The sequence below is a fragment of the Melozone crissalis genome, unplaced genomic scaffold, assembly GCF_028551555.1.
Source record: "Melozone crissalis strain CALT ecotype California unplaced genomic scaffold, PUWL_Pcris_2 ptg000108l_1, whole genome shotgun sequence".
In the NCBI taxonomy this organism is placed as follows: Eukaryota; Metazoa; Chordata; class Aves; order Passeriformes; family Passerellidae; genus Melozone; species Melozone crissalis.
In genome coordinates, this window is record NW_026535885.1 from 1,649,616 (window position 1) to 1,675,803 (window position 26,188).

Consider the following 26,188-nt stretch of genomic DNA (forward strand, 5'->3'; position numbering starts at 1 on the left):
TTAAGAGGGGGAGGGGATGAGCCAGTGGAAAACTTGTTCAGGACAGGAAAAACCAAACGGTTTAGAGGAATAACAGGGAAGAGACAACATATCCACCGATTCAAACCCAAACAACCCAAACTGGGGCTCCCACTCGGCCCTTGCAGCTGGTGGGATGCCCCAGGAGGGGTGGGGAGCTGGGAAAGGGTCAAAAGCAAAGAAAAGCTTTTATGGAGTATAAACAAACTCATTTCCCCTACACCACAAACAAGCTCTGACAACACCCAGCAGGGTATTTCCAAGTTATCCAGGTTTCTACCATATCCCAGTGCAAAAATCAGGAATTCTCTGCAAAACTCCTTCCCAGAAGGACCCAACAGCCAGAGCAGGGAGCAGGCAAGGGGAGCCCAAGTGCCAAGAGTGCTCCAGCTGAACCAAGTGCATTACAGGCCCTGGAATTTCCATTTTTTTTCTAGAACAAAGCAAACCTGATGCAAACAGCAGCTCCTTCCACGCCGGCGTCTCCACGCTGAACCCAACTACATCAAAGCATCTTTTGATTAATAAAAAAAAAGTTTGTCAAGTTCTTGGACGAGCCCAAGTCACGTTTCCAGTGCCTTTCCAAGGCACCCGAGGAGGTTTCACTGCCTGCTCCCTGCGGAGGCTGCGTGTGTCTCCCACCTCTGGGGTGCTGGAGTGGCACCCCCCGAATCAGGGAGCCAGGGAATCCATTATTTCGCAGGAAAATCCGCAGAAAAAAAAAAGAGGAAAAGGAAACAGGCACTGGCTCCTCTCAGCATTTTAAAGAGGCTTGGCTGCTAAACTCATAAACCGGAGCACTGGGAGCCCTGTGGGGCTGGAATCTGGGCTCCAGGACAAGCCGAGCGCTGCAGCGGGGAGGAGGAGGAGGAGGGAAAAGAAAATAATAATAACAAGCAGAAGAATGGGAACGCACACACAGCTGCCGGGGACGAGGCGCTGCCATCAAAACTGCACAATCACTGCCGGTACCGGCACCGGCAGCACCTGGGGCCGCATCCCCCTCCGGGAGGGACCGTGGGGACACCGAGGGGTCCCCAAATCCCTGGTGGCACCGCGGGTGAGGGACACCGAGGGGTCCCCACATTCCTGGTGGCACCGGGGATGAAGGATGCCGTGCTGCTCGGGGTGCCCGGCTGGGATGCTGGAAGGGAACACGGGGACCCCAAAACTCAGCAAAAGGCACCCAGGGGAGGTGGGGGGATCACGCAGAGCCCACGGACACCCCACGCTGGCGACAGCAGCGTCGCTCATCCTTCAGGCACCCCACGCAGGGATGCTGAGCCCGCGGGCAGCCCACGCAGGAGCGGCGGCACCCGGGAGACCCACGCGGGGATGGAGCTCCCGCAAAGAGCCCAGGGGGGAACGAGGGACATCCCACGCGGGGATGGAGCTCCGGCACAGAGCCCACGGGAACCGAGACACCCCACGCTGGGGACACCTGGGGCGCTCAGACGCTGTCCCCAAGCTGGGGACACCCGGAGCGGGGCACCCCAAGCGCAACGCGAGAATGCTGCCCCTGAGCATCCAGCCCGGAAAACAGAGAAAACACCGAGAAAACACAGGGAAAACACCGAGAAAACACGCGGAAAACACCGAGGAGGCTCCGGGAAGGCGCCGGTTGAGCCCCGCGGGGCGGCCCCGGCGCGCTCCAGGCCCGGCGGCGCGGCCCGGCGGGCTCGGTACCTTTGTATCGCTCCAGCACGTCCTCGTAGGCCTGCATGAACTCCTTCTCCTGGCTGCGGTTGGCCGGGAGCAGCCCCGGCACGTAGCCGGCCATGGCGGCCTTTGTGCCCGCGCTGGGCGCAGCTGCCGGCGGCGCGGCCAGGGCCCGTCTGTGCCGGGGCCGCTTCCGCCGCGCCGCGCCCGGCACCGGGACCCGCCCCTGGGCACCGGGACACGCCCCCGGGACCCGCCCATGGGCACCGGGACACGCCCCTGAGCCCGCCCATCGGCACCGGGACCCGCCCCTCGGCACCGGGACCCGCCCATGGGCACCGGGACACTCCCCTCGACACGCCCATCGCCACCGGGACCCGCCCCGGGAGCCGCCCCTCGCTACCGGGACCAGCCCCGGGGATTCGCCCCTCGCTACCGGGACCCCCACGCCGGCACGAGACACGCCCCGGGACCCCCCCCCCGCGACTCGCCCACCGGGGGGACACGCCCTTGGGTGGTGCCCACCGAGAGGGACGCGCCCCCAGACCCGCTCGTGGCTCCCGGGACCCCCCCACACCGGCCCGGTAACCGGGATGGGTAAATGGGGACAGTGCCATAGTTGGGGACACTGCCATGTGTCCCCTGGGTGGGTGGGGACACTGCCGTGGGTGGGGACACGTCCCTGGCACGCCCCCGAGACATAAATAATTATAACCACGCCCGTCTAAAGTCTCCGCCCATCTGATTGTACTTGCTCCACCCCTATTGAAGCCACACCCCCTGGAATAGGCCCCGCCCCCTGGAGCCCGCCCCGGGCCCGCCGCGACCCCTGGCGGCCACTCGGGGCAGCACCGGGAGGGGACAACGGGGGTGACAGCGGGGTGACACCAGGGTGACACTGGGGATTATACTGGGGGTAACATGGGGGTGACATAGGGGGTGACATCGGGGATTATACTGGGGTGACATGAAGGTGACATCGGAGTGACACTGGGGATTATAGTGGGGGTGACACTGGGGGTGACAATGGCCGTGACACGAGGAATGACACCAGGGGCGTGGTGACACTGTGTGTAACACCAGGGGGTGACAATGGGAGTGATACTGGAGGTGATACCAAGAACGACACCAGGGAGTGACACTGGGGGCAACACAGGAGGGTGGCTGGCACAGACAGTGGCACCAGAGGGTGACACAGAGGGGGGGCAGCGGGGCTGACACCAGGGGTGACACCTTGCACTGCCTGGGGACCCCTCAGCATCACCTGGCGAGGGATGGGCAGGGAAAAGGGGGCCCTGAGAATCAGCTGGGGGACCTTAGAGGGGATGGAAAGGCCCCACCAAGGGGAGCAGTGGGGCAGAGCCAAACCCCACTGGGAAATGGGGGCTCAAGGCCAAGCCTGCCTGGTGCTCCCATACCCACAGAAACCCCACTCAGCCCCCCAAATCCCAGCTGAGCTGACGGAGCAAACAGGAGGACACAAGGGTGGCTGTCCCCAGGCCAGGGGACACCCCAGTCCCCCCAGCCCCGCTGAGCCCACAGGACACCCCCTCACCATGACCCCCACCAGACCCAGCCCCCCTCACTGGGGCAAATCCCGGCCCTTTTTTGGCCATCTCGAGATGTTGCTTTTTCACCCCGATGCGCCGTTCCCATGGCAACTGGAGGGCCCGGCTGGGTAACCATGGCAACGAGAAAAGCCCCATCCCGCTCAGACAGACACCCTGTGTGTCCCCACCGCCACCCAGGGACCCCCGAGCCCCCTCAGGGTGGGGGGACCGCGCCCCAAATCCCTCCAGGGAATGAAGAAGGACCAGAGGCAGCACCTCCATCTTCCTCCTCCTCCTCCTCCCGCAGCCCCCGGCCCTGGGGTGGGGTTACACAAATCACCCCCCTTATCCTGGTTTTGGAGGCACCTCCCTTTCAGCTTGGCGCCTTAATTAGGAAAAGTAATTAACGTGGCACAGAGCGCCGGTGCCCGGCTGCCTCCGTGGGGAGGAAGGTTTCGATCGCAGCGACCTCGTGGCAGGGCCTTTGTGCCCGGCGGTGCCAGGCACGGATCCTCGGCGGAGAATCCCCCGGGAACGGCCTAAGAATGCTCCGGGAATGGCCCGAGAATGCCCCGGGAATGGCCCGAGGATCCCCCGGGAACGGCCCGAGAATGCCCCGGGAACGGTCCGAGAATCCCCCCGGGAATGGCCCGAGAATGCCCCGGGAACGGCCCCAGGGCCGCAGCCCTGCCCGCGGAGCCGCCCCCGGCACGGAGCCCTGCAGAGGTGCCACATCCCTCTGACCCAAAAACGCGTTCCCAGGCACAGGGAAATCTGTGCCGGCCAGCTGGCACTCAGCGATTCCTCCTCGGGCAGCGGCAGCGCTGCTCGGAACCGGCGCCCAGCTCCCAGGGCAGCGAGAACAAGGGGGTTTGTTGCCGTGTCCCCGGGGATGGAGCTCGGCTCTGCCAGCGGCGCGGGTGACGCGCCCGGGTGACAAAGGACTCGCAGGAACCTTTTCAAAGAGCCCTTGGAAAGCCCCAGCGACGCCTCGTCCATCAGCCCTGCCCGCTCAGCCCTGGCATCCCGGAGTGCCCCGGCCCCTCCTGGCCCAGCAGCGCCCCAGCACGGCCCTGGCAGCAGCAGATTTGGGATAAAAGAGCCTTTTTTCCCCCAAAAGCAGCCGCCCCCGCCCTCCCTCAGCCTCTGCCAAGTGCCTGGAGGGAGACAGAGCAAGGCAGGGCCAAGGGTCACCCTCTGACCCTCCACGTCCTGCTCCCCCTCGCCTCCCACCGCTGCCTTCCCAGGAGGTGCCAGAAAAGCAGGGGACGGCTCCAGAGCTGCCTGGAGACCTGGGCCAGCCCTCCCTGGGCTGTGCCCTCCTTTCCTTGGCTCTCATGGCCAGAGGGGATGCAGAGACTGCTGGACCCCATGGATAGTGAGGAGGAAGAGCCCCTCAGATCTCTATGTCCCCCCAAAACCAATATCCCTGTGTCCCCCAAACCCACAAAGGTGCCACACCTTCTGTGTCATCTCTGCAAGCTCCATGGTGGCACAAGAACACCACCCAAGCCCCAAATGATGCCCAGGCTCCATCCCCAGGCCCTGGTGCCCCTTTCTGGGGATCCCAAAAAGCCAAACCCCCATCACCCTCCCCTGAATGTGCCAGGGCCCCCAGGGCACCATCCCTGGTCCCAAACCCGATCCCAGTGGGATCAGAAGAGGCACTGGGGCAGCCAGCGCCCTGCAGACATTCCCACTGAATAATGCAAGGATCTGAATCAATATCTCAGCTCATTTTCAAACTTGGTGACACAAAACTGTCTCCGAACTCTTCTTTTTTTTCCCCAGCTCAGCACTGTCTCGCTGCACCTCCCGAGTTATTTTTAATGGGCAATCTGCATGAGACCGAATTTTGTGACATCCCCCTGCCTTTCATCACGGGCTGGATCCAGCTGGGTGATGACAAACACTCGGCATCCCAGGCAGAAATGGAGCTGGGGAATGGCTGGGCCTGGGCAGAATCCATCCCTGGGCTGTGGGAGGATGGGGATTTTGGGGCAGCGCGGGTCCATGAGAAGCAGAGAACACGGCAGGATCCTGGTACCCCTCCATCTCCCAGCCCCAGGGATTTGGGATTTGGGATTTGGGGCAGGCCCAGCCACACCCTGCACATTTGCCTGTCCCAGCCCCAGACAGTGAATTCTCAAGAGCCATCATTTGAATCAACTGGTTCTTCCAGCCCCAGGATTCCCAGGCTGGCACGGAGGCACAGCCAGATCCCCACGCACCCCATGCCATGGGGCAGGCAGGGAGAGAGGGAGACAGGGAGCAGCACCCCACAGCCACCCCTGGCCTGGTGGCACCTGTCCCTGTGCCAGGTGTGTCCCTGCTCCCCAGTGCTCCCAGTCTGTGTCCCCACAGGATGGTTTGGTCACCGACTGGGGGCTGGCTGGGCAGAGCGGGCACCTCAGGGCTTTGGCACCCTTGTGCCCACTCCCACCAGAGAGATTCAAACCCAACCCTGGGTTTCTCTTGGAGCAACAGCCAGGAGCAGCCTGGCCAGGGCTCAGCAGGGTCCCTGAGCACGGCCCTGATTCCCAAATCCCGTTTGCTCCGGCAGGGGCAGATCAAAGGAGCGCAGGGAGGTGTGGACAGAGCCGGCACACACAGATCAAAGCCCTCGATGGCCGTTTGGCCCCAGTGACGAATCAAACCCCATCTCTGGTGCCTGGAGCCACCACCCCGAGCAGATTCCGCCATGGAGCAGGGTCCCACCGCCCCCAGGAGCCCTCGGCCAGGGTGGCTCCAGCCCTGCCTTTGTTTCTGCCTCCCAGCCCCGCTCCTTCCCCGGAGCTGTGACCGGCTCAGCAGGCACAGGGACACACGGGGCACTGTCCCCTCCGCACGGGGACACCAGCGTGTCCCAATGACCACAGAGATGGAGCACCACAAAGGAGCAGCCCCGGCTCCATCAGCCGGGCGGGAATCCCAAACCTCCCCGGGCAAATTCCTCCCCGGAGTTCAGCCGAGGGCATTGTTCCGCCAAGGAGCCATTCAGTCCCTAATGAAGCATTTTAATGTCACCCAACCCGCACTTGGAGGTGCCCAATGATCCCTTAACCCCAGCGCTGATGGGATGAACCGCCCGGGGCCGGCCTGGAGAGGACAAAGCCACGGCAGACACAAACCACCACCCTGCTCCTCGGCCACCAGCGCCACATCCATCCCTCCCCTCCTCTCCCCATCCACCCCCAGGCTCCCCGAGGAGCAGCAGGGCACAGAGGTGACCCCAAGATCATCTCAGTCACCGCAGGAACTCCCGGGGGGAACCAACAAGGCTCTGCCTTACCTGCGACCCTGACGACAGCCCTCTCGGCCGGGTCCAGCACCGAATCCTGACTCTTCCTCTTCCTCTGCTCGTGCAGGGGTAAATTCCAGGGCAGGGTGTCCCCGGGGGGGCAGGGGGAGAGGCTGCCCGAGCGCTCGCTGCGGTAGGAGCGCTCGCTCCGGCACGATCGCTCGCTCCGGCAGGAGCGCTCGCTGAGGGTCTCCTCGTCGGAGGACGACATGGCCCAGGGCACGGCCAGCAGGGCGGGCAGGGCGTCCCCGCGGGCAGCAGCACCCTGGAGAAGGAGCAAACAGCGTGTGACACCGGGCCACCGGTCCCGGGGGTGGTGGAGAAGGGATTGTCCACCATGGGTGTCTCAGCCCTCCTGATGCTGCCTCAGTTTCCCCCTTTGCTGGGGTTCTCAGGGATGGGGATGCTGGCACGGCTGCACCTCTACCAGCAAAGCTCACACTGGCATCCCTGAGCTCACTGCCACAAAGCCAAGTCCAACCTTTTGGGCTCCATTTCTTTGTGCTCAGCGCAAGAAGGAGAATCAGCTCGGCTCTGCCCTTTGTACCTGCGGGTTTTTCCCTTCTGAGAACGGGGATGGATTTAAAAATCTTATTAATCATGGCAGAGGAAGATGGTAGGGCTTTCTGGAGCACGCCGGGAGTGAGCTGTGCCGCGTACACACGCTGGGCAAATAAGCACCTTGCATGAGACATATTTAAAATAAATCTCATTGTGTCCTCTAGCACGGCCAGGAAAAATGCCTGAGACTCCTACAACCGATGTGCCGCGGCGCAGGAGCCGCCTCCATCACGCCGAGCCTTTCCTTATTCCCATCATTTAATCAGCAAAACAGGAACAAAGAGACCCAAAAAAACATTGAAAGAAACGGAGAAAGGATTCCATGAGTCATTCACCCCCCATTGAAAAGCTGCGAAAAAATGAATCGCGGCCCCGAACCGCGGCTCCCCCGGTAGCCCCGAGGGGCTCAGCCCGCGCCCATTTTTGGGGGACCCTCGGGTGTGGGGCTGGGGGGGCTGCGGGGCCGGGCGGGGTGCGGTGCCCGGGGAGCGGCAGGGCCGGGGGCTGCGGGGGCTGGAGCCGGGTTTGCGGCACGGCCGGGGGGGCGGCAGGTGCAGGAGGCGGCGGGGAGCGGGCACGGCTCTGCGGGGGCACACGGGGCCGGAGTGGCCCCCCCCGGCTCCCGCTCCCACCTGGTCCTACCCCTCCTCCCGGGCATCCTCCGGTGCCCGCAGCTCCAGCCCAGCCCCGCGGTTGCTGCCCGGTTTTCCCGGTGCTTCCCCATCGCCACCCGCCGCCCTTCCGCGCTCCATCCCCGCTGCATCCCCGTGTCTGCCCTTCCCGCTTCATCCCCCGCTCATCTCCCGCTCTGACCCTGCGCTTCCCCGCTCCATCCGCCGCCCTTCCCCGCTCCCTCCCCGGTGCGCAGCACCCCCGGCCCCGCTCACCCCCCTCCGGCGCTCCGGTACCGACTCGGCTCGGGCAGGACGCGGCGCTCCGGTGCCGGCCCGGCCCCGCCGTGCGCTCCCGGTCCGGCCGCTCGCGGCCCCGCCGTGCGCTCCCGCCGCCGCGGCGCCTCCCCCGGCCCGGCCCGGCCCTGCCCACCGGGCGGCGGGGAGCGGCGGGGGGGTCCCGGCCGCCTCCCGCCCCTGCGCCGGCACAACCGGCACCGCCACCCCGGGCAACCCCCTCGGGGCTGCCAGGCTGCGCCCTCCAACCTGCCCGTGCTCCTCAGGGCCCCTCAATGCCTGCTGCCTCCCCACCCTGCACCCCCATTGCACGGGGGGTCCCCCCAAACCTCCCATCAGCTCCCCGCACCCCGCAGAGCCCCCCGGCATCCTCCCAGCATCCCCGATCCATCCTCATCCTCCGCATCCCCCCAGGCCCACGGTAATTAGAGCAGCCATCGATCGGGGATCGGGGCCAGCAGGCGCAGCGCAGCGCGGGGGACACGAGCAGGGTGCGGGGACACGAGCGGGGTATGGGGACACGAACAGGGTGCGGGGATACCAGCAGGGTGCGAGGACACCAGCAGGGTGCGGGGACACCAGCAGGGTGCGGGGGACACGAGCAGGGTGCGGGGAAACCAGCAGGGTGAGGGGGACACGATGAGAGTGCGGGGACAGGAGCAGGGTGCGGGGACACGAGCAGGGTGCAGGGACAGGAGCAGGGCGTGGGGACACCAGCAGGGTGCGGGGACACCAGCAGGGTGCGGGACAGGCTCGGGAAGGTCCGGAGGGCCGCGCTGGCAGAGCCGTGAGCTGCCCAGGGCCTCACCTGCGGGCCAGCCGGGCATCCCAGGCGCAGGCGGACGTGTCCCAGCGCCAGGCGCGGCGCGGGCAGGGACACCAGGATCAGCCCGAAGGGGTGGCGGAGCTGCAGGACAGCCCCAGCAGCCTGGCAGGAGTGAAGCAGGCTAAACCGCTCCGGCTGACGGCACATCCAGCCGCCCCGCACCGACGGCGGCACCCAACGAGCGGCAGCGGCGGCGGCGGCTCCGTGCCACGGCCCCGGGCCAGCGCGGCTGCTCCCGCGGCGCCGCAGCCGGCCCGGCCAAGCCCGGCGCCCCAGTCCCCCCGGGGTCTCGGCGCACCCGAGCGCCCCGTGGGCATCTCTCCCCCGCCGGTTTTCAGATCTCATCCCAACACTGCTGCTTGCCCGCTGTGTGTTTTGCTGAGTGCTTGCAGCGACGGGGTGGGACGAGGTGCAGGACACGGGGCGTGGGGTGTGGTGACACCTGGACGCGGCTGGGGACGTGGCTGGAGAGGAGCACGTGTTGCCCTGCGGCCCTGCCCGCTGGGATGCAGCGATGGGGAGGAAACTCTTGGCCAAAACCCGCCCGGGTGTGGATACACCAGCGAGGTGACCCCACAGAGGCAGGGGCAAGGCCTCGAAGACATGAACTCCAGCTGGGAATGAGTTCTGGGATCTGGGAATGAATTCTGGGACCTGGGAATGAGTTGTGGGATCTGGGAATGAGTTCTGGGACCTGGGAATGAGTTCTGGGACCTGGGAAACCTCATGGGCTGCAGCCAGGCCAGACTGGTGCTGGGGAACTTGGGCCAGAGTAAAGGATGTATTGGAAATGGGTGTGCTTGTGCGCTGGCACCAGTCCCACCACCCCAATGACGGTGACAGTGACAGGGCCATCACCCTGGTGCCACCCTGACGCTGCTTTCCATGCAGTGTGCTCAGTGGTACTGGACACTGATGGATAAACACGCTCAAGGGGGGCTGTGGTCCCCATTGCTATGGGGGACCCCAAAAGCCGTGAGAGAGGAGCAGGGGAAGCTCAGTCCCAGCAGAGCCGGCAGCCCCAGAGGCGCTGGGAGGAGGGAAGTGCCTGGAGACGCAGACGCTGCCGCAGCGCCGTTCCCAAAGCTCCCGGACGGGTTGGGCGGCTCTGCCGCGTGTCTGCAGCGCTGAGAGCGCGGCCACGGCCGGCCCGGCCCCGGGCACACGCTGGGGGGATGCCGTGACACCCTGGGTCACCCCTGCTGCCCGCCTTGGTGACCGGGCACCGCCCGCCCTGGGCACAGCGCGCAGGGTTCACAGCCCGGCCGGCTGCAGAGGGCCGGGGCTGGCTGTGGGGTGACACCTGCCTTTGTCACCCCGTGTGTCACCCCGTGTGTCACCGGTGCTCCGGGAGCAAACGCAGCCGATTCCAGCCGTGCTGAGTCCCGGGGCAGGCGGGTGGATGGGAGATGGTGGTGCCGGTTCCAGCCCGTGTGGATCTCACGCCCGGAATGCGCTTCCCGAGATCCCTGGCAGCGCCGGGAGCTGCCGGGTGATTATTTGTGCTGCTGCGAATCTGGGTTAGGATCCTGCCTTGTTTTGCCGGCGTGGAGACAGGGAATCGTTATTTTAGGAGGAAGGGGGAGGCAGGTTCTCCCTAAATCATTGCATTTCCCTGCTCCTGTGCTGCTCAGCAGGGTTGAGGGGACCCCTGGGACCCCGAGTGCACATCCACAGGGATGCAGGGAGATGTCTCCCGGTGCAAATCAGCCAGAACCCAGCTCTGCCCCAAGAACGCTCCCCTCTCCCTCATTAAAACCTTCTGCCCAAGCCCAGGGCTGATATCTGCCTTTTCCCTTGACTTTTGATAAATTATTCATCTCCTGAGAGTTGTTTGTTCCCCCTCTCCGAGGCAGAGAGGAGCTGCAGATGATGCACAGCACATCCAGAGCTGTGGGAGCTGCACGAGGAGGGGGCCCATCCCCAATTCCAAATCCTGGGGGCTAAAAGTTGTAGGAAAATGGGAATGAGGGGCTGGGGCCCAGCCAAGGCAGAAGCAGCTCCCCATGGAGAGATCTCCCACCCCATCCCAGCCCCGGTGCCTCCCACCCAGCTGGGACGTGGCATCACCCCCTGCCAAAACAGCGACAAAAAAGGCAAAGAGAAAAATATAAATCTGGAACTACTACAGGCTGGATGTGGATCCTGTTCAGGCTTGGTGGTGAACCACAGCGTGGAGCTGAGGATGCTCCAAATCCCTTTGCCCGGGGGAATTCTGTCAGGAGCATCGGATCCATTTTCGATCCCTGCTGCTCAGCCAGAGCCTTGCCTCAGTCTCCTCCCAGCAGAACCAAGAGGTGTTTTTATTTTAATCTCTCCATAAATTTGATTGTTTTCATCAGGTCTTTGATTATTCCCCTTATGGGTGAAATTCCTGACAGAGCTTTTAACTCAGGCAAACGGATCCTCCTGGCTGTGATCACCAGAGCAATTTGATTTTGAAGGGATCTAAAGAGCCCCTGGGGAGCCAGGAGTGCTCAGATCCATCCCAATATTTCCTCTGACATCTGCATGGGATGAGTCACTCTCCACACTGCCAGGCTTTTTGCTGAGCCTGGTTTTTCTCCTTCCTCTCCCTGGAAAAGCAACACTTGTAATCAAAACAGGAGTTTTTTCCCCCAAAATTCCTGGGAGCATTGGCCTGTGCTGCTCTGGGTGCCACCAGCCCTCACATCCACCTTGGGAGGAAGTGGTGATGCCACTGGCAAATTCTCCACCTCAATGTCTTCTCTGCAGTCCTCCACCAGTGGGAAAGATAATCGATAATAATAATTAATCATCATCCATAATGAGCGACTGCAAGGTTTCACCTCCTGGCTGGCTCCATTTCCCAAATTTCCATCTATGGCTGAAACCCAGGGATTGCCCTGGGGAGTTGCAGGGTGGTTTGGAGAGAAATCAGCTCCTGGAATAGCTCAGACCTTCTGGGTGTTCCATGTGGGTCCCCAAATCCCCCAGCCACAGTCCCATCCCCTCCCTCATTCCCCTTCCCCAAATCCCCCTGGGACATTTCACTGAGGATAAATAACTCCAATGGACAATTCATGAGGATAAATAACTCAGATGGACAATTCATGAGGATAAATAACTCCAAGGGCTCTGTGGCACTGCTCAATTTCCATCCCCAGCACCATTTTCCCTCTTTATCCATCCCTTATTTGTTATGGAAGCTCTGGAGCCTCCCCAGTCCCTTTCCACCTGAAGCCATTCCCTTTTCCTCACGCGGTTCCCATATTTTTTCCATATCTCCACCTGAAGCCATTCCCTTTTCCTCACGTGGTTCCCATATTTTTTCCATATTTCCACCTGAAGCCATTCCCTTTTCCTCACGTGGTTCCCATATTTTTTCCATATCTCCACCTGAAGCCATTCCCTTTTCCGTATTTTCCCTGGGTTTCCCTCCTCAGAGCTCCTCCTTGCTCATTTTTACAGCTGAGATCCGTGGAGCACTGATATCCTGATGTTGGTTTTCCTCTCAAACTCACCACCAGCAGAGTTTTCATATTTAAATCAGCAACCAGAATCCCTGAGGATTATCATTCTCCATCAGTAACTGCAAGGACAGCCAGGAATTAGCCAGGATCCAACCAGGATGGGGTCTTGGGTCATTTACAGGAGAAAAATATAAAAATTCATGAAAAAAAAATTTTAAAAGGACATTATTTCCAGAGTCATGTAAATTAAGAGGGAACAGAAATGGCAGAGTGTGATCAGCAGTACCAAACAAAGAAGAGCCAGGCCTGGGACAGGAATGTGAGGATTTGAGCCCAGAGTGGGAATCTGGAGCTCTCCAGAGCCTGCCCTGCCAGGGAGAATGGTGGCTGTGACTCAGGCAGAGCACAGGAATCCATCTGGGCTGGAGCAAAGGATCCATCTGGGCCTGGGGGAAGGGACAAACCTCGGGCAGGGCTGGTTTGGGGGGAGCTGAGGGACAGGAGCAGCAGAAATTCCAGGGAAAGCTCAAACCCTGCTGGGATGGCTCCTGTGAAATGCAGGGAAGGGATTTTCTCAATGCACCTTGTTCCAGGGGGAAATAACAGAGCTGTCCTGTCTCAGATCCCTGTTCTGGACACTCTGGGGTGGATCAGAGCCCCCCCAAAACAGCACCCAGGTGTGATCCAAGGGCTCAGCAATGCCAGGAGTCAGGGATCCATGGGACTCCTCTCATGCCCAACATGAAGCAGGGGGCTGGAATGTCCCTCCTGGAATGTCCCTTGTGTCACCTTCCTGCTCCCAGATGTCACCCTCTGTCATCCCAGCATGAGAATTTGAGATCAGGGATCTCCCAGCAAAGATGCAGCAGTATTAAAAACGTGGATTAAAGCAATCTCCTCTTCCAAGTACTCTCCTGCTCCAAAACTGAGGGAATAGAAGGAAAAATTCTCCTTGGGAGGGACAAACCCCCTGGGCTGTGCCAGGGCCTCCATGGATCCTGCTGGAATCTGGGATTTCACAGCCCCCAGTGAGGAAATCTGCCTCCCACACACTGAAAAGCCATGAGAGATCCCAAATCCATCCACTTCCACCCTGAATGAGGGAAATGAGGTGTTTCCTCCCCCCAAAAAAAAGAGGAGACAGAGGCAAGGAGACATTCCAAAGGGATATTTACTGCCCCAGCAATGCCCAGCCTGAGGCTGCTCCCCTCCAGCCACAGCAGGGCCCCTGCCCCGTGCTCTGGGGGTTTTCTTCCAAGAGGAATTTTTCTTCCAAGAGGAATTTTTCTTTTTTCTTCCAAGAGGGATTCCAGAGGCAATCAGGGCCTGGGCTCCTCCTTGCCCATGTGGTGCTCGGGGGGTGTGTACTTCCCCTGCTTGATCATCCTGTCTCGCTGCTCCAGGATGGTCCGGAGCCGCTGAGTCTGCCAGGGACACAGGGGGGGTCTCAGGGGGTCCCCACGGCAGCCCCCCAGATGTACAGCCCCCGCTAACCCCGCCCTGGGGCTCCTCACTCCGGTTTGAGGCTCTTCTCAAAGATTTTGGGGCTTTCAGGACTGATGAGATTTGGGTTTCCAGCCGCGTTTTCTGACCAGGATTTTATCCTGGGTGCGGATGGTGCTGGAGGAGCGCTGGGGACAGGGACAAAGGTCGGCTCCACACGGAGCCAAAACATGGAATGGTTTGGCTGGGAGGGAACTAAAATCCCATCCATTGGGCAGGAGCTCCAAGCTGGGCTGGAACTCTTCCAGGAGCGGGGCAGCCGCAGCTTCCCGGGGCTCCTGCAGCCCGCACAGCCCGGGGGAAGGGGCTGCTGTGGGATCAGACCCCCCCTCAAGGTGGGCAGCGCTCCCACCCTGGGCTGGAGCCCCCGAACCTCCCCCAGAGCATTGCCAGGTCCCTCTGCACCCTCCCAACACCTGGAGTCCCCCCAGCCCGCACTTGTTGCCCCCTTTATCAGAACCCCCGTGTCCCCGCTCACCCACCAGCTTGGTGCGCTTCATGCACTCCATGAAATCCTCGTACTCCAGCTGACACTCGCGCCGGGCGCGGGTCTGGCCCAGCCCGTGCCCGCACTCCACCCACTCGCGCTCGAAGGCGTGGCAGGCCGAGGCCTGGCCGTAGGGCTGCGGCATGCTCTGCCGCAGCAGGAAGGCGTCCACATCGATGCCCAGCTGCTTCTGCAGGCCCCAGAACGGCATGGCTGCGCTGCTGTCGCGACACGGCCGCTGTCGCGCCGCCCCCCCTCACGGCCCCGCCGCCGTCCTTCACGGGCCTTTCGCGGCGTCCCCGCCGTCAAGCGCGGCCGAGGCGCGGCACCGCGGCGCGCTCTACGGCTGGGCGAGGTCAGAGAGAGGAGCGGCAGGAGCGCCTCTCCCTGCGCTGCAGCGCCCTCTGGCGGATGGGAGAACTCGCTGCACGCCGCGCCCCGGCACCCTCTGGCGGCCACGGTGTGCAAAGCGCTCCCAGTGTTCCCAGTGCTCTCCCAGTGCCCTCCCAGTGCTCTCCCAGTGCCCTCCCAGTGCTCCCAGTGTCCTCCCTTTGCTCCCAGTGTCCTCCCAGTGCTCTCCCAGTGCCCTCCCAGCGCCCCCCAGTGTCCTCCCAGTGCTCCCAGTGCCCTCTTAGTGCTCCCAATGCCCTCCCAATGCCCTCCCACTGCTCCCAGTGCCCTCCCGGTGCTCCCAGTGTCCTCCCTTTGCTTCCAGTGTCCTCCCAGTGCTCCCAGTGCCCTCCCAGGGCCCTCCCAATGCTCCCAGTGCCCCCAGTGCCCCAGAGTCCTCCCTCTGTCCTCCTCCCAGTGCTCCCAGTGCCCTCCCAGTGTCCTCCCAGTGCCCCAGAGTCCTCCCTCTGTCCTCCTCCCAGTGCCCCCCCAGTTCTCCCAGTGCCCCCAGCTCTCCCAGTTCCTGCACAGGGAAGAGCCAGGGCCTTCCTCACCCAAGCCCTCAAGCCACCCTGGGCTCTCAGTGATCACCACCACCCCTAAAACCAGAACCTAAACCTGCCAAACCCCTTTGGAAGGCACGGGGACACCACAGGAGCTGGAGGAGCAGGATTTATGGGACAGGACAAAACAGACAGAATCCTGTGTTTGAATGGAATTTATGCATCATGTATGAGGTGTATGAATATGCAACAGGTTATTGTTTTTAAGGGTTAATCCTTTGTTCACTGTGTCCTTTTTCGGGCTCGTGCTGCCCAGAAAAAGGTACCTGGACTGTCTATAACTCTTTGTATTTGTTGTCTCATAATGTCCTAATTTAAATTGTCCAAATTTTTATTAATCTAATTGTATTACTATTTTTATAACCATTTTATTACTATTAAACTTTTAAAATTTTAAAAACAAGTGATTGGTGTTTTTAACGGGGAGGGTGGAATATGACAGCTGCTTTAATAAATACAGGATAGACTGAGAATTATTTCACCCCTGCAAATGCCAACCCTTTGATCCCAACACAAAAGAATTTCAAAAAAGAACTGTTCCCAAATAGCTCCAGAGTCCCCCCAGTGTTTGGGACAGATTTCTCGACCCAAAATGAGACACTAAACCCTGAAAATTTGCCAGCATTAATCCCAAATTAGAAAACTCACAAAAATATTTTGATAATTTTCAACTAACAGACTGGGATGGAGTCAGACACCCAGTGGGATTTTCCCCACCCTAACATCATTATAGGATATTTCCCCTGGTGCTGCCGTGGGATTTTTCCAACCCCAACATCATTATGGGATTTTCCCCATCCCAATACCGTTATGGGACATTTCCCCTGGTGCTGCCATGGGATTTTTTCCCACTCCAATACCATTATGGGATTTTTCCCATCCCAATACTATTATAGGACATTTCCCCTGGTGCTGCAATGGGATTTTTCCCACCCCAACACCATGACGGGATTTTCCCCACCCCAATACCATTATAGGACATTTCTCCTGGTGCTGCAATGGGATTTTTCCCCAATACCATTATGGGATTTTCCCCACCCCAACACCATTTTGGGACATTTCCCACTCCAACACCATGATGGGACATTTCTCCTGGTGCTGCTGTGGGATTTTTCCCACCCCAATACCATTATGGGATTTTTCCACCCCAATACCATTACAGGACATTTTCCCTGGTGCTGCAATGGGATTTTTCCCATCCTAATACCATTATGGGACATTTCTCACCCCAATATCATGGGACCCTCCCCAATCTTATGGGACATTTCTCCTGGTGCTGCCATGGGATTTTTCCCACCCCAAAACCATTCGGGGATATTTCCCACCTCAACACCATTATGGGACATTTCCCACCCCAATACCATTATGGGATTTTTCCCATCCTGATGTTATTATAGGACATTTCCCCTGGTGCTGCAATGGCATCTTTCCCCACCCCAATACCATTATGATTATGGGACATTTCCCCTGGTGCTGCAATGGGATTTTTCCCCAATACCATGATGGGATTTTCCCCACCCCAACACCCTGATGGGACATTTCCCCTGGTGCTGCAATGGGATTTTTCCCCAATACCATTATGGTATATTTCCCACCCCAACACCATGATTAGACATTTCTCCTGGTGCTGCAATGGGATTTTTCCCCAATACCATTATGGGATTTTCCCCACCCCAACACCATTTTGGGACATTTCTCCTGCCAGCACCACCACAGGCCCTTTCCCAGCGTGGCTCCTTGCCCGGAGCTGCTCAGATGATGCCAGCTGGAGCGAAGACAGGGGGCACACAAAGGGTCTCTGCCATCTCCCAGCCACAGGACAGGGGCGTGCAGAGGCTCTCACGCTCTTCTTCTGTCTGGGGTGGCTTTCCCTGCAACAGCTGGATGGCTTTCCTGCAAAGGGAGACACCCAAGGGTGGCTGGCTCTCTTTTCTCCAGTGAAAAGCTGCCTCAAGTATGATAAAATTTTAAAAAAATTAGGATTTTTTCCTCTGAGGCCTGAATTTCCAGGTTCTGGGACTCAGATTTCCCAGGTGGAAGAGAAGGCTCAAGTTTGATAATATTAAAAAATAGGATTTTTTCCTCTGAGGCCATGATTTCACCCTGAATTTCCAGGTTTTGGCACTGAGATTTCCCTCTCTCCCTTGGGCCCAGGTGGAAGAGAAGGCTCAAGTTTAAAATAGTAATAGTAACAGTAACAGTAACAGTAACAGTAACAATAATAATAATAATAATAATAATAATAATAATAATTATTATTATTATTATTATTATTATTATCATTATTATTATTATTATAGATATATATTATATCGTATAATAATGTATGTAAGATATTATTTAATATAGAATTAATTTAATTTAAAATTTAATATAATGATTTAATAATAACAATAACAACAACAATAATAACATATTATGATACATTATGACATATATTTTATATTATTATATAGTATAATAATATATATATATATGTAATTTAATATAAAATAAATTTAATTTAAAATTTAATATAATAATAATAATAATAATAATAATAATAATAATAATAATTTAATAATAATATTTTAAAAATAATATTTATTCCTAACTAAAAAACAGGATTTTTTCCTCTGAGGCCATGATTTCACCCTGAACTTCCAGTTTTGGCACTCAGATTTCCCCTCTCCCTTGTGCCCAGCAGGAACTGAATCCCTCCCCTGGCACAGAACCCCTCCCTGCCCATCCCTTACCAGGCCATGCGGGACATGGCGTAGGTGACCCGAGCCTGGGCGCCGCCAGCTGTGCCCAGGGGTGACGTTGGCATGCTGTAGGCTCCCATGTCCCCGAAGATCAGCCAGTCCCCCACGTGCAGCTGGGGCAGCCGCAGCCCCTCGGCGATGCTGGCACCCTCACTGTGCCCCCGCGGGCCCCGCAGGCTGCAGCTGTGCCAGGGCTGCTCTGGGCACGGCCTCTGCAGGGGAAACGGGGGTGAGGGTGTGCCAGGGGCACCCTGAGCCCCTCTCCGTGTCCCCATGGCACACTGAGCCCCTCCCCGTGTCCCAGTGCCACACTGAGCCCCTCACCGTGACCCCAAGGAGGTGAGGCCCTCACCATGTCCCCATGGCACACTGAACCCCAAATTCAGCCCCGCAGTGCCAGGGGGATGGCTGAGGGACACCCTGAGCTGTCCCCAAGGGTCTCTGTGGGATGAGCATGTCCCAGTGGCACACTGAGCCCCTCACCATGTCCCAGTGCCACACTGAACCCCAAATTCAAACCCATGGAGTGAGTGCAGCTTCCCCTGTGGCAGAGAGGTGGCTGAGGGACATCCTGAGCTGTCCCCAAGGCTGGTGAGCCCCTCACCGTGTCCCAGTGCCACACTGAGCCCTTCAGCATGTCCCCATGGCACACTGAGCCCCAAATTCAGCCCCACAGCCTGGGTGCAGCTTCCCCTGTGGCAGAGGGATGGCTGACCTCACTTAAGGGACATCCTGAGCTGTCCCCATGGCACACTGAGCCCCTCACCCTGTGCAGCCGGGGCCTGGGGCAGGGGCTGTCGAACAGGAGGCAGCTGAAGGCACCGTAGATGCCGTCACTGAGGTGATAGACCAGGCTCTTCTTGCTGCCACACTCTTCCTCTGGAAAGGAAGGGGGAGAGAGTTCAGGTAGCCCAAGGACACAGGGGACACCTCAGGAAGGGAGAAGAGAGGTCAGGGACACAGGGGAGACATTGGGGAGTGGGGAGAGGGCTCAGGGGGGCTCAGGGATGCAGGGGACATAGCAGAAAGTGGGAAGAGGGCTCAGGGACACAGGGGAAACATTGGGGAGTGAGGAGAGGGCTCAGAGGGGCTCAGGGATGCAGGGGACACCTCAGGGAACAGGGAAAGGGTTCAAGGGGTCTCAGGGTCAGAGGGGACACATTGGGGAACAGGGAGAGGGCTCAGAGGGGCTCAGGGACACAGGGGACACATCAGGAAGAGGGGAGGGTTCAGGGAGGCTCAGGGACACAGGGGACACCTCAGGAAATAGGGAAAGGGTTTGGGGGGTCTCAGGGACACAGGGGACACATCAGGGAGCAGGGAGAGGGCTCAGGGGGACTCAGGGACATAGGGGACATCCCTGCTGCCACACCTACCATCAGAGCCAGGCTGCTCCACGGGGATCTCCTCCAGGGCAGTGATGCTGACAGCCAAGGTGAAGGCAGAGGTGACATAGTAACGCCCAGGCCTGGCAATAATTTCCACCCCGCTGCCCTCAGGGAAGTACAAATCCAAGGCAGAGTTTATCCCAGCAGCGATCTGTGAGGGAAGGAAAAGAACCTTCCCTTTGGTTAGCTGGGAATTCTGCACGGATGCAAACCCAGGGAGAGCTCCCAGCTCATTCCCTGCCTGCTTAGGGCGGGTGTGGGAGGTTTGTACCTCTTCCAGCGGGGCTCTGGTGTCCTCAGTGGCAGGGAAGCCTCCCCCGATGTCCAGGAGGTGCATGTGGTGTCCCAGCTCTGTCCCCATGTCAAACACCAGCTGTGCTGTGGCCACAGCCTGCGCCCAGGCCTGGGCCTCCAGCCCACGGCTCCCCAGGTGGAAGCTGAGGGGACAGACCCCATCTCAGCAGGGCCTGGTCACCCCCAGAGCAGAGGGGACACGGCCCTGGGGTTGGCACTCACAGAGTTTCCCACGCACTGTGCCAAGCCAGAGCCACGGAGCCCCAGGGAGACTTTCCTGGGGTCAAACCTGCCCCAACAAATCAAATCCCTGCCTTAACCTCACTCCCAATGACCCAAGCCAGACCCACAGAGCCTTTTCTGAGGTCACACCTGCCCCAAACTGGCCCCAAAAAGGTCAAATCCCAACCCTCACCTCAGTCCCAAGAGCAGCTGGAGCACTGACCCAAGCCAGACCCACAGAGCCTTTCCTGGGGTCAAACCTGCCCCAAATTACTCCCAACAAGATCAAATCCCCTCCTTCACCTCAATCCCAATGACCCAAACCAGACCCACAGAGCCCCACGGAGCCTTTCCTGGGGTCAAACCTGCCCAAAATTGGTCCCAACCAAATCAAATCCCTGCCTTAACCTTACTCTCAAGCAGAGCAGCTGGAGCACTGACCCCAACCAGACCCACAGAGCCTTTCCTGGAGTCAAACCTGCCCCAAATTTGTCCCATTAAAGTCAAATCCCTGCCTTCACAGCCCTCCCAATGACCCAAGCCAGACCCACAGAGCCCCACGGAGCCTTTCCCGGGGTCAAACCTGCCCCAAATTGGCCCCACCAAGATCAAATCCCCTCCTTCACCTCGCTCCCAAGCAGAGCAGCTGCAGCACTGCTGCTCCAGCAGGGCAGAGCTCCCCAGACCCCCACCCAGAGGGGCTGAGCACCCCCAGGGAAGGAGCCCAGGGCTGTACCTGATGCCAACAACCTCCACAGCCTGGTCCTTGGCTGCCTGCAGCAGGTGCCCACAGGATTCCAGCGTGCTCCCAAAGCTCAGGCTGGGGTGGGCAGCAGGGATGGAGTCGGCAGTGATCCCCAGCAGCATCCTGCACAGCAAAGCCACCAAGGCTGGGTTAAAGGGCCTTGGAATAACAGGATCATAGAGGAAAAGCCTTTGAGGGCTGGAAAAGCCCTCAATGATTACTGAGACCAAATACTAACCCAAACTATTAAGCCCAGCACTAAACCATGTCCCTGAGAACCACATCTACAAGCTTTTTTAATGTTTCCCCTGGTGCTGCAATGGCATTTTTCCCATCCCTATACCATGATGGGACATTTCCCACCCCAATACCATAATGGAATATTTCATACCCCAATACCATGATGGGATATTTCCCCTGCTGCTGTGGGATTTTTCCCACTTCAATATGATTATGGGACATTTCCCCTGGTGCTGCTATGGGATTTATCCCACCCCAATACCATTATGGGATTTTTCCCACCCCAATACCATTATGGGACATTTCCCACCACAATACCGTTATGGGATATTTCCCCTGCTGCTGCCATGGGATTTTTCCCACCCTAATGTCCCCAATACCATTATAGGACATTTCCCACCCCAATACAATTATGGGACATTTCCCACCCCAATATCATTGTGGGATTTATCCCATCCCAACACCATTATGGGATTTTTCCCACCTCAATATGATTATGGGACATTTCCCCTGGTGCTGCTGTGGGATTTATCCCACCACAATACCATGATAGGACATTTCCCACCTCAATACAATTATTGGGATATTTCCCCTGGTGCTGCCATGGTGACTCCACCCCTTCCCTGGGCAGCCTGGTCACACATTCAGTGATCCAACCTTTCCCCATATCCAATCCAAACTTCCCCTGGCACAGCTTGAGGCCGTTCCTCTTTTTTATCTCTTGGGAGAAGCGACTGACACCCACCTCGTCCAACCTCCTGCTGCCCCCCAGAGCCCCCTGCCCATTCCCCACCCCAGTGGCACTGCCAGGCACCCACCTGGCACGGGGGTGGCTCCTGGCCACCTTGCCCAGCTCCACCTCGTTGTCAAAGGCCATCAGCCTGACCCCGTGGCTGGCTGCATACCTGAGGTGGGCCACCTGCTTGCAGGGGCTGCTGTAGAAGATCCTGTCTGGCGGCACCCCAATGCCTTGGACGCGGCTGATCTCTGCCTGCAGGGGCAAGGGGACACGTGCAGCAGGTCCCCAGGAGCTGGGTGGGGACCAGCCAGCAGTGCTGAGCAGTGTCACAGCCTGGGCTTTTGCAGGTAAAAGCTACCAGAGCTCCAAGGGATCACAGTGGACTTTGTGCTGGCATGGAGAGGTTTGAAAACACCAGAGAATGGGAGAGGAGACAAGTGGGGTTAGCAGGGCTGGGGCTGTGACAACGCTTACCCTTTCTCATCCTATTTAATTACATAAAAGTGATTTAATTTTGCATCATCCCTGGAAGTCTGGCTGTTAAAAATGACAAGCAGGAGGGAGCAAAAAGCTTTAGGTTCAGCCCTAAGGACGTCAAGAGTTGGACAGATGTGGCAGTGACACCCCAGGGATGTGCTGTGCCACCAGCCAGGACAGCAGCTCCAGGGACAGGAACGGGGACAAGAAATTCCTCTTGTCCTATTTAATTACATAAAAGTAAGTGAATTAATTTTGCCTCTTCCTTGGCTGTTAAAAATGACAAGCAGGAGGGAGCAAAAAGCTTTAGGCTCAGCCCTGAGGACACCAAAAGCTGGACAGCTGTGACACCCCAGGGATGTGCTCCAGGGACAGGAATGGGGACAATGCAGATGGGACAGGGATTTCTGGGCTATGACAGCACAGGACATTCCTGCCCCTGAAATTGTCACCTAGAGCACAAATTTGGGAAAGGAGGATGAGCTCTGCCACTCCCCCACAAACATTTCCCCTGGAGCTGCCCTCCCACAGCCCTACCTTGTTGGCACAGGCAAATCCTGCCCCCAGCTCTGCCAGCAGCCTGAGCACCCCCTCACTGCCGTTGCATTTCACTGGGAAATGGGGCTTCACCCTGGGCAGGGCCTTCAGGAAACACAGGTGCTTCTTCACGATGTCCCCCAGGTCTGCCACGAAGAGGGCCTGGTGCTGCTGCTGGCCCTAGGGGACAGCCAGAGTGAGCAGCAGCTCCAGGAGCGCCCTTTGCAAAGGCAGCAGAGCGTCAGCCCTCACCTCCTGGCACAGCTCCCCCAGCAGGTTCTCCAGGAGGTCTCTGGTGGTGAAGCCCTCCTCCACCATCAGGAAATTGGATTCGTTCAGGTACCCGTTCATGGTGGGGTGTTCTGGGGGTGGGGATGATCCTTTAAACGCTCCTGGAGTTGGGGATGGGTTCTAAGGATGAGACACACCGTGAAAAGGAAAGGAATATGTGATGGTGTTCACTGGGGTCTGGGGATGAGGGAAGAGATGAGGATCTGACTCCATGTTTCACAAGGCTTGATTTATTATTTTATCATATATATTACATTAAAACTATACTAAAAGAATAGAAGAAAGGATTTCATCAGAAGGCTGGCTAAGAATAGAATAAGAAAGAATGATAACAAAGGCTTGTGGCTCGGACTCTCTGTCCGAGCCAGCTGACTGTGACTGGCCATTAATCAGAAACAACCCCATGAGACCAATCCCAGATGCACCTGTTGCATTCCACAGCAGCAGATAATTGTTTACATTTTGTTCCTGAAGCCTCTCAGCTTCTCAGGAGGAAAAATCCTAAGGAAAGGGATTTTTCATAAAAGATGTCTGTGACAGGAATATTTAGAGGAAGGGTCCAGGAGCTCCATCAGCATGGACCAGTGCTCCAGGGTAGAGCTCTGAGCTGCTCTGCTCCAAACCAGCAGCTCAGCAGAGCCCTGCTGTGGGTTACAGCATCTTCCCTGGGGGAGGAGACACATTTCTCTGCAGTTCAGAGCTGTTTTGGCACACAGCAGCATCAGCAGGCACCAGCACAGTCATCAACAAAGCCGAGTGCACCACAAGGAGCAGAGATGCCTCTCTGGGCCAGGACAGAGCCCTGAACATCCCAGATGGATCCCAAACAGCTGAGGGCTCCTGGACCCACCTTTCCAGGGGAAAGCCCCAGCACAGGGCACTCACTGGCACCACCCAGCCCCAGCACAGCCTGGATCCCTGCTGTGGATGTGGTTCCATGGCTGTCCCATGTCACAGGGTGTGGGACAAGGGGACAATTAAACAGCACAGAGTTTTCTGGCTCATCCTAGCAGAGCTTTAGCTTTGAGCTCACACCCTGAGCTTTAACAATCTCCTGCCCTGGACCCAGCCTGGCCCACAACCCAGGGAGCTGGTGAGCTGGCAGGGAACATTTCCACCCCAATAATCCAGGTCTAGCTCCAGGGCTCTTCCAGGAGCATGGTCTCTCTGATTGGAAGTGAGCAGGAGGCAGAAGTTCCATTTCTCAGAGCCGCACAGAAACCTCCTGACAGCATTCCAGGGGCGCTGGGAGAGAGACCACACTGACCCCAGAGCAGCAGGATGTTGTAATGCATTGAGCAAACACCACCAGCAATTCCAGAGACAGGATTGGGGTGAAAAAAACACGTTTTGAGCTCTTAGAATGAAAGGAGGACTCTAAGAAGGAAAGGAGAGCAACTCCTTCAGCTTTAGCCTTCACTCCCCATCACCAAACAGCACCAGTCTGTCGCAGACATTTTTTCACAGAAATCCTTTCTTTGGGATTTGTGCATCTTCTGGGAAGCAAAGGCCCCAGAAGAAGAATGTAAACAATTGTTATCAGCTGCTGTGAAATGCAATAGGATGCACCTGTGATTGGTTCATGTTCCATGTTTATAATTAAGGGCCAATCACAGGAGCAAGCTGGGGACAGAGTCCCTGGACACAGAACTTTGTTATAAATTCTATTCTATTCTATTCTTGGCTTAGCAAGCCTCTGCAACTTCTCTTCTTATTCTTTTTAGTATAGTCATAATGTATTATATATTATATATCAATAAATCCAGCCTTCTGATCATCAAACAAGATTCTCATCCTTCTCTCACCATGGAGACCTTAACAGGCAACTGTAATACCAGCCCACCCTGGTTGGCACAGAAAGGATGAAATGGGTCATGTCCCCTGGGACATCCCCTCCTTAGCACGGTCCTGATGTCCCTCCCAGGTGTCCTGGTGTGCTGTCAGGGGGGCTCCCCAAGGAACACAGAGCTCCTGAGCTGTAGCTGTGCCTTGGGGTCTGGAGTTTCTGGGGAGAAGCAGTGCAGGGGCTTAGAGAGGGAGAGGGAAAGGAGAGCAACTCCTCCAGCTTTACCCTTCAGGCCCCATCACCAAACAGCACCAGCGCACCCCGGCTGGGCACAGTAAGGATGAAATGGGTCACTCCTGTCAGGACTCATGCCCCAGCCTTACCAGGGTCAGGTTGTCCTTCCCAGGTGTCCGGGTGTGCTGTCAGGGGGGTTCCCCAATAAACACCGAGCTCCTGCAGCAGCCTGAGCTGTAGCTGTGCCTTTGGGTCTGGGGTTCCTGGGGAGAAGCAGTGCAGGGGCTTAGAGAGGGAGAGGGGCACTGACAGAACGATGCCCTTTATCCCCATCCCTAAATTAGGCACTCCACAGCTCCCTTCTCACTGTGCCAGGCAAAGCAGCCCCCCCACAGCCCCCCCCCAAAGCCCCCTTACCTCGGAAAGCATTTAAACAGCTTCTGCCATGGGTATCCCAGGAGAATGAACCAGCCCCAGGGCCGGCTGTGTGTCCTGCCCCAGCTCCCTGCCTGTCCCGAGCCCCTGCAGAGGATGGGGGGGTTCTGCACCCTTTCCCTCCCTGCTCTGCCGCCCAACCGTAGCCATGACAACCAAATCCGGCCACGCCATTGGCTGAGCCGCCTCCGAGCATCCTTCATCCCTTTTGGAGGAGGCTCCCCCTCCTCTCCCCCTGCAGCCAGCCCGGACTCTCACCGCGTCCCCGCAGCTCATCCCCAGCCCGGCAGCCCTGCCCTGCCTCCCGCGGGGACTCTGAGGGGGGAAGAGAGCCCGAAATACCTCGGGAATGGCGCTGCCAGGGAAACCTTCCTGCAGATGAAAGGCTGAGCGGTGTTTGGCTGGGCATCCGCAGAGGGGGAGGGAGTTGGGAGGATGTCAGGGGCTGATCCTGGGTGCCCCAGGGGCAGATCCAGCTCTGCCATCAGTGCAGATGCTCTGTGTGATCCGTGAGACCTGGACCTTGGACACGGTGCCACTGCTCCATCCCGCAATTGTTTTTAACTCTCCTTAGATCTCTCTCTGGTGCTGCTGAGGAGCCAATGTTCTGTCTGTGGAGAGGTGGCTGTCCCCACTGAGGGGGGAATGAAAAGACCAAATTATCCTGGGTTTCTGTATTCAACACTGTGGTCTTGGCTTTGCCACAGACTCTCCTGGCAACAAGGGCCAAGGAAGGTTTTGTCTGCCGTGAGATCCTGGCTGGTTTTGCCTGTGCTCTGGCCCATCCCCAGTGCTGGACTGTGCTCTGTGGGGTGTGGGGACCATGCAGAGAGGCTGGGAGAGCAGAGAGCACAGA

At 58.2% G+C, this 26,188-nt stretch overlaps 3 protein-coding genes across 11 annotated transcripts in view; all 3 read right to left on the reverse strand.

Moving 5' to 3' along the window:
• LOC128947749 (microtubule-actin cross-linking factor 1-like) overlaps positions 1 to 8,031 on the reverse strand; it is a 145,582-nt gene extending 137,551 nt beyond the window's left edge. For 6 of the 9 annotated variants that reach the window (XM_054292183.1, XM_054292181.1, XM_054292179.1 and 3 more), the window contains exons 1-2: positions 7,977 to 8,031; positions 6,520 to 6,793 (exon numbers count right to left, since the gene is read on the reverse strand). In XM_054292183.1, coding sequence (XP_054148158.1) covers positions 6,520 to 6,739 — 220 coding nt within the window. In that variant the 5' untranslated portion in view covers positions 6,740 to 6,793; positions 7,977 to 8,031. Of the gene's footprint in view, positions 1 to 1,704; positions 1,837 to 6,519; positions 6,794 to 7,976 lie in introns of those variants that run through there. The other 3 variants (XM_054292184.1, XM_054292186.1, XM_054292182.1) reach the window with 2 other exon arrangements.
• Positions 8,032 to 13,410: 5,379 nt separating this feature from the next.
• On the reverse strand, positions 13,411 to 14,561 carry NDUFS5 (NADH:ubiquinone oxidoreductase subunit S5). Its single transcript, XM_054292360.1, has 2 exons — positions 14,243 to 14,561; positions 13,411 to 13,681 (listed from the first exon to the last, which is right to left on the reverse strand). The coding sequence occupies exons 1-2, from the start codon at positions 14,456 to 14,458 to the stop codon at positions 13,577 to 13,579; spliced, it is 321 nt and encodes a 106-aa protein (XP_054148335.1). The 5' UTR covers positions 14,459 to 14,561; the 3' UTR covers positions 13,411 to 13,576.
• A 1,956-nt stretch (positions 14,562 to 16,517) lies between these two features.
• AZIN2 (antizyme inhibitor 2) lies at positions 16,518 to 25,454 on the reverse strand. The gene is made up of 12 exons (XM_054292363.1): positions 25,315 to 25,454; positions 25,047 to 25,160; positions 24,779 to 24,882; positions 22,839 to 23,013; positions 22,587 to 22,766; positions 21,652 to 21,824; positions 20,585 to 20,716; positions 19,604 to 19,769; positions 19,321 to 19,483; positions 18,711 to 18,823; positions 17,936 to 18,156; positions 16,518 to 17,093 (listed from the first exon to the last, which is right to left on the reverse strand). The coding sequence occupies exons 4-12, from the start codon at positions 22,935 to 22,937 to the stop codon at positions 16,952 to 16,954; spliced, it is 1,389 nt and encodes a 462-aa protein (XP_054148338.1). The 5' UTR covers positions 22,938 to 23,013; positions 24,779 to 24,882; positions 25,047 to 25,160; positions 25,315 to 25,454; the 3' UTR covers positions 16,518 to 16,951.
• Positions 25,455 to 26,188: the final 734 nt, after the last annotated feature.